Consider the following 7,960-nt stretch of genomic DNA (forward strand, 5'->3'; position numbering starts at 1 on the left):
TGAATTTGGAACCTCAAACCTGTTCCAGCAGGCCAATGCAGCTGTGCAGAAAGAAAGCTTCATGACAATATGCTTTACATTAGTTGGAGTGGAAGACCTTGAGTGGATATAGAGCTCTGACCTCAACCCTACTGATTACCTAAGGGTTGAATAGGAAGACTGCACCCCAGACCTCCTCACCCTTCATTAGTAGACCTTACTGACACCCTTGTGGCTGATGAAATACAAATGTCCACAAGCACAATCCAAAATCTAGGAGAACATCTTCCCATAAGAGTGAGGGGAATTATAAGAGTAAATTGGGACTATATGTGGAATGCAATGCTCAAGAAGAACATACCATACTTATGACCAGTTTGCATATGTGTATGTATATATATATATATATATATATATATATATATATATATATATATATATATATATATATATATATATATATATATAAGTATGGTATGTTCTTCTTGAGCATTGCATTCCACATATAGTCCCAATTTGAAGATGTTCTCCCATTAGGATGCCACAGCAGTTCTCCCATTAGGATGCCACAGCAGATCATCTGTACCCCCCTGTCCTTTACATCTGCCTCTTTCAAACCAACTACCTGCATGGCTACTCTTACCACATCTATAAACCTCCTCCTTGAGCTTCGTCTTTTCCTCCTTCCTGGCAGCTCCATCCTCAGCATTCTCCTACAGATATACCCCATGTCCCTCCTCTGCACATGTCCAAACCATCTCAATCTTGCCTCCCTCGCCTTTGTCTCCAAAACATCCTACATGCCCTGTCCCTCTAATAAACTCATTTCTAATCTTGTCCATCCTCGTCACTCCCAACGAAAACCTCAACATCTTCAGCTCTGCTACCTTCAGCTCCGCCTCCTGTCTTTTACTCAGTGTCACAGTCTCTAAACTGTACAACATCACAGGTCTCACCACAGTCCTATAAACTTTCCCTTTTACTCCTGCAGATACTCTTCTATCACAAATCACTCCTGTCACTCTTCTCCACCCACTTCCCCCTGCCTGCACTCTTTTCTTCACTTCTCTCAAACACTCTCCATTACTTTGCACTGTTGACCCCCAGGTACCTGAACTCCTCCACCTTCTCCACTTCTTTTTCCTGCAACCGCACCCCTCCACTGCCCCTTCTCTCATTCACACACATGTACTCTGTCTTACTCCTACTGACTTTCATTCCCCTTCTTTGCAGCGCATATCTTCACCTCTGCAGGCTCTTTACCTGCTCCCTACTCTTACCACAAATCACAATATCATCCGCAAACATCATGGTCCACGGAGACTCCTGTCTGACCTCGTCCGTCAACCTGTCCATCAGCACTGCACACAGAAAAGGGTTTAGAGCAGATACTTGATGCAGTCCAACCTCCACCATAAACCAGTCTGTCTTTCCTACTACACACTTCACTGCCGTCACACTGTCCTCATACATGTCCTGCACCACCCTCACATACTTCTCTGACACACCTGACTTCCTCATACAATACCACAACTCCTCTCTCGGCACCCTGTCGTACGCTTTCTCTAAATCCACAAATACACAATGCAGCTCCTTCTGTCCTTCTCTATACTTCTCCATCAACATTCTTAAAGCAAATAATGCATCTGTGGTGCACTTCCTCAGCATGAAACCATACTGCTGCTCACAGATGGTCACCTCTTCTCTCAGCCTGGCTTCCACTACACTTTTCCATAACTTCATGGTGTGACTGATCAACTTAATTCCCCTGTAGTTACTGCAGGTCTGCACATCTCCCTTATTCTTAAAGATCGGTACCAGCACACTCCTTCTTCATTCCTCAGGCATCCTCTCACCTTCCAAAATCCTGTTGAACAACCTGGATAAAAACTCCACTGCCATCTATCCTAAATATCTCCATGCTTCTACTGGTAATCCAGTTCCCACTCTCCTCTTCTTCTTCACCTCCAAAACCATCCTACAGACCACCATCCAATGCTGTTTAGCTACACTGTCCCCTGCCAACACATTACAGTCTCCAATCTCCTTCAGGTTGCATCTCCTATATGAAACATAGTCCACCTGTGTGCACCTTCCTCCACTCTTATACGTCACACTATGATCATCCTTCTTTTTAAAATAATTGTTCACTACTACCATTTCCATCCTTTTAGCAAAATCTACCACTATTTGCTATATGCCATCTGAATATATCTATATATATATATAAAAAGCTCAAATACCACTGACTGACTCACTCACTCATCACGAAATCTCAAAAACCACTGCACGGATTGCAATGAAATTTGGAACATACCTTCCTCTTGGGTCTTCGGTGCTCACTAAGAAAGGGTTTTAAAAAATTCACCCTGGATCGCGGCTAACTCGCGAAAAACGCGATTTCTCACGCATTGTAAACTCTTCGAAATAACAGTATGGATCCTCATGAAACTTACTACATTGTTTCTTATTACATGTTGGATGCACGATAAAAATTATTTTCAAAGTAGTTTGCCCTGTATCCGTACTACAAAGGGGTAGAACGTTATTTGTTGACGTTACGTTCTGATCTCCGATCATCCAGTCCTGCTCAGTGCTTACTGCTTATTGCCATATTGCTTAGCGTTCTGCCTTCCGTAGCGAAGCACGGTTACTTTCAGCTAGTATATATATATATATATATATATATATATATATATATATATATATATATATATATATATACGTACGTATTTTTTTTTATATAAAAAATTACTAATAAAATGTATTGCAAAATGTACACTTCTATGTATTCACTTATTTAATTTTTTAATTGCAATATAAACGCAATTATAAACTTTTCTGTTGTACCCCAACCTGATTTAGTTTCACTATCTTTACATTGCATGAGGTTTAATTATACATATTATGATTTTATTTATAATTATAGGTAAAACAGTTCAGCACGTGGCAGTGAATGCACGCTGAAGCTAAAGGGACTTTAACTATAAGCGGATGGTTACTAGGCAACGCAAAAAAAAAAAAAAAAAACATCAGCCAGCCAATCAGAGGCGAGCTGCTCCTGCCTGCCTGCGGGAGAAGGCGGAGTCTGGTGTATTTTTAAAAGTAGAATGTGTGAGCGCTGTGCTGCTTCATTTCCGATCACTTCCGATCATCTCCGTTCCTCCAGGCTAAAATTTCCACCACAGCACACACCCTAAACCAGAATCTAACACCACCCGGATCAGCGGTCTAACCTGATGTACTGACTTAGATTCTCATTAATACCGGAGAAGGCTGGAGCACACGACTGCGTCACTGAGAGGGTGGAGCAGCTAGTCCTTTTTTTTTCCCAACATGCCGTGCGGCTTATAAATAACGAGGCAGCTCCGTGGGCGCAGTAATACAGAGACTGAGCGGACCTGTGTGCTGCTTGGATTGGGATGGGCCGGAACTTCCCATAAAGTCCCTGGATTTTTTTTTTTTTTTTTTCCTTCCACCGCTTCATCCCACAACTGCTTTGAGTGGATATTGTATCAACGGCAGGTCTGAGATCTCTCTCTCTCTCTCCCCCTCTCTCCCTCTCTCTCCCTCTCTCTTTTTCTCTTTTGGAGCCTGTTTTTCGGTTCTACACTAATGAAAGTGTTTTGGTGGTGGTACTGATCCTTATCCTGTTCCGGGTTGTTGCTGTCATTATTTGGACCTGAAATCACTATAGCTTTGGTGTCACGTGCTTTTTCGTGAAGTGAAGCTTGTGCGTGTGTGCGTGAGTGTGTGTGCGTGCGCGTGCAACTCCAGTTTAGATGAAACGATGGTGCTTTTATCTTTGCAACTTCAACCCCGTTCCTGGTTTTCAATGGTTGTCATTTATTATTATTATGTCGTAATTTTTTTTAACTGTTGCGGGCTGTTGGTAATGGTGAAAAGCTTGCGCGTGCTCGTTTTTGGGTGAAGCGCGTGCTCGATTTTCTTGGGGTTGTTTTTTTTTTTTTTGGGGGGGGGGGGGTGAAGAGCATGCTTCTAAACAGGTTGAAGTTCATGTGTTTTGTGTGACGATTTATCATTCTACGTTTTGGTGTTCCGAAACCTGCGTGTTTGAGTCGATTGGTAAGAAAAGCTTGCTTGGCCTTTCTGGTAGCGCCTGGAGAGGTGTGTGTGTGTGTGTGTGTGTGTGTGTGAGAGAGAGAGAGAGAGAGAGAGAGAGAGAGAGAGAGAGAGAGAGAGAGAGAGAGAGAGAGAGAGAGAGAGAGAGAGAGAGAGAAGTTTCTCCTTTCTCTCTTCACGTCTCTGTTCCAAAGTTTACATGTTTATCTGCATGACTCTGCTGCACTGTACATCATAATTTCCCCCAGATAAGGTGTCCCTTCTGTTAGATAATCCTGATAAGGCAAATTATTATTTTTGGTATTCTTTAAATTTGTATTAGTGGTAGAGGATCACTTTTATTCTCTGACTTACCCATGCATATTTTTTTTCTTCTTCTTTGCAGTTTAAGGTGTAAGCGATGGCAAACTTAACTGATGACGGAGGCAGCTCCATTAACGAGTCGCACAGCGTCCTTACCTGGGAGCAGGTGAGTCGGCTTAATGAGGTCCTAAGTGAGCCGGTGCCGGTCCACGGCAGGGGCAACTTCCCCACCCTGGAGGTACGACTGAAGGAAATTATGCCTAAGGTGCACAAGCGGCTCGAGCAGAGTGGCATCAAAGTCAAGGACGTTCGCTTAAACGGCTCCACGGCCAGTCATGTTCTCGTGAAGGATATTGGCTGGAGCTACAAAGATCTGGATGTCATCTTCAGAGTAGATCTCCCAAAGGAGACTGAGTTTCAGCTCATCAAAGATGTTGTACTGAGCACTTTGTTGGACTTCCTGCCAGAAGGGGTTAACAAAGAGAAGATCACACAAATGACTCTGAAGGAGGCCTATGTGCAGAAACTGGTCAAAGTGTACACCGAGCAGGATCGTTGGTCCCTTATCTCACTGTCCAATAATAATGGACGCAATGTGGAGCTCAAGTTTGTGGACTCGATCCGCAGGCAGTTTGAGTTTAGCGTGGACTCTTTCCAAATAATCCTGGACCCTGTGTTGTCCTATTATGAATGCACAGATAAGCCTATGTCTGAGTATTTCCATCCATTTGTGACAGGGGAGAGCATGTATGGTGACTTTGCTGTCGCTCTAGACCACCTCAGGAACAAGTTGATTGCCACCAAAAGGCCAGAGGAGATTCGTGGAGGTGGCTTGCTGAAATATTGTAATCTCTTGGTGAGGGACTTTAAGCCGACAGACGAGGACGAGTTCAAAGCGTTGGAGCGCTACATGTGCTCTCGCTTCTTCATCGATTTTCCCGACATCGGCGAGCAGCAGAGGAAACTTGAGGCCTACCTGCAGAGTCACTTTGTGGGTGAGGAGAAAAGCAAGTATGACTACCTCATGATTCTGCGACGCGTTGTGAACGAGAGCACGGTCTGCCTCATGGGACATGAGAGGAGGCAGACTCTTAACCTCATCTCACTCACAGCGTTCCGGGTGCTCGCAGAACAGAATGTCATACCAGACGCCTCTAATGTGACCTGTTACTACCAGCCAGCGCCTTATGTTCGAGACCTGAACTTCAGTAACTACTATGTGGCCTCTTGTAATCAGTCCATTCCAACATGGCTGCCATGTAACTAAAAATTTAACGCAGAAATTTACAAATGAAGGAAAAAAAATAACTATTTTGCCATAAATGGTATTTCCCCGTGTGGGCATAAAGTCTCTTTGAAAAGGACAAATTTTCTGGGCTACATTTGCTTGGTTTAAATTTTTTCTTTTTTCTTTTTTTTTTTTTTTTGGGGGGGGGGGGGTGTTCACTTAAATTCTTGTCAATGTGTCAAGACCATATGAATCCAAAGTAATATATTTTTAGATCTTGGATTATCTATATTGTTCGTGGTCAAGGACTTCCTTAAATTTGTTTCTCAGATTGTTTTTTGCTGTTGCCTGTGTCCCGAATCTGAGCAATTAATTTTTGACAAACTGATTCTTATTGTGCCTTACTCCTCCCTAATATATTAAACACTGTCTTCGAGGGAGAAAAATATTTCTCAAAGGACAGTGCTATTGCTTGTTGTGATAAAACAGAAAATGTAGAAAAAAACACAAAATTGTTATAAATTGGAAAAAAAATATTTTTGGGTGACCTATAAAGCACAAACTTAAACAGAAAATTCAAGTGTGCAATGAGGAGGGTTTTCCCCCTTTTCTTTTCTTTTTCTTTTGTTTATTACCATTGTGAGCTGCTAATATCCTTAAGAGCTTTCCGCTTTAGCATTTTAACAACTTCTGTTCCTCAGCTAATCAAAACCAGGGTTCTTGTGAGGTAAAGAATGCTACACATTTGTTAAAGGTACAGATGCTGAAATTGGTTTACATGGCATTTGTTTACGGGTGTGATTCAGCCACGTATATTGTTGGCATGCAAAAAAAAAAACTTTTGCTATTCTAGAAAATACTTCAGAAAGTTCTTCTATACAGCAAGTCGTTCAATCGAGCATTTCTTGCTAGTTTGGATTCGGATTCGAACTAGTTTTGGGACAACAGCGCCCCCCACTTTTTCGGATGACAATACAGCTGATATTTCAGAGCGAACTTGTTCTTCGTTTGATTTAATAAGTATAATGTCTGCCAGAGTTGGCTGTCTGTGAGAGGACACGCTCGCCTCTGAGTGACTCGTTCGTGGAATTAAATTCTAAATGAAAGCGTACATGTGATTGGGAGTATGAAGGCGAGGTTGTCCCTTTTCCTTAAAAGGCTAAAGTGTTGGGTGTCCGGTGCTCTTGAATCCGCAGTGATAGTTAGCAGGCTTTGCATTGCTGTGTAACGAGACTCCAAACTGGTGTCGCACCGCGCTAAAATTATCTTTAGAGGTACAGGGCAGAATATTCCTGCGCTGGGAGGGAGGTGGGTGGAGTTGTTCTGCTGTGACGAACACCTTACATGTGCGTCTGCTGCGCTTGCCTTTTCATTCAGATGCATGCTGAAACCTTTTCTGGTCATTGGAGCAGGGCCCCATTCACAGAAACATTTCAGTGGCTCTAGGTAGATTCCTATTATGGTCCCTGGTATGGTAACTGTTGCATGCCCTCACCTTTGATACTGACATGCATCAATGTCCTGTAGTCTTGTCTTTATCATTAAACTATATTTGTCTGGGGGGGGGGAGGCTTTCATTCTGAACTAACAGCTGTTTCACATTTTCTTGCGAAGTCTTTCTGCTTACTCGGCATCTGTGCTCTCTCCCCCCCCCCCCCCCCCCCCCCGTACACACACAGTAGATAACCCAGTGCTCAGCCTCTTATCTGTTTCACACACAGACAGGGAGGTGGGAAAGGGTCACTGTAGCCTTTGCCAGTTGTGGTCACACCCCTGGGTCAGGACACTTTGAATTTAAGCTTTTTGTAAGCAGGCTATAATTATGATTGGGAGTAAAATTGTGGGTATGAAGTATGTATATTATGGATCTAGACATTTTGGTGTTGTGAAATGTCAGTTTACATTGTAATGTCCTTGCTGGTCCTTCCTTACATCCTGCTTTTCTAAAACCTAGTTGTCTAGTCATTCCAGTAATAGACGTACAAACCTTGACAGTTTATTTAAGCCTCCATTACTGACAATCAGCCTTTTAACATCGCCAAAAAGAGCTTGTGTACAGACATGTTATTTCTAAATACCTCACACACTAATTTAAGTGCATATGAGATCTTTTTGTCCTTCTAGACCCGAGTAGCAGTATCAAGTGTATAAGCTCTAAATAACATGTCGGTTGAGGCAGAGAATGGATCCTGGACAAAGGGTTGCTGTGTTTTTTGGAATAATTTAACTTGCAATCTGGCTTGATGTGCAACTTTCATGTGACTGATATATATTCAATGAAGTATTTAGATGTCTGCTTCCTTATAGTCTAATTTTCTCAGATGCATGTGTGTCTGGTCCTAATTTCATAAAGCAAACCCAAGTACC

At 42.6% G+C, this 7,960-nt stretch overlaps 1 protein-coding gene across 1 annotated transcript; it reads left to right on the forward strand.

Annotated features, from left to right (window-relative positions):
• Positions 1 to 3,077: 3,077 nt before the first annotated feature.
• On the forward strand, positions 3,078 to 7,018 carry tent5c (terminal nucleotidyltransferase 5C). Its single transcript, XM_083536036.1, has 2 exons — positions 3,078 to 3,504; positions 4,448 to 7,018. The coding sequence occupies exon 2, from the start codon at positions 4,463 to 4,465 to the stop codon at positions 5,630 to 5,632; it is 1,170 nt and encodes a 389-aa protein (XP_083392162.1). The 5' UTR covers positions 3,078 to 3,504; positions 4,448 to 4,462; the 3' UTR covers positions 5,633 to 7,018.
• Positions 7,019 to 7,960: the final 942 nt, after the last annotated feature.

The sequence above is a fragment of the Silurus aristotelis genome, assembly GCF_946808225.1.
Source record: "Silurus aristotelis genome assembly, chromosome: 3".
Classification (NCBI taxonomy): domain Eukaryota; kingdom Metazoa; phylum Chordata; class Actinopteri; order Siluriformes; family Siluridae; genus Silurus; species Silurus aristotelis.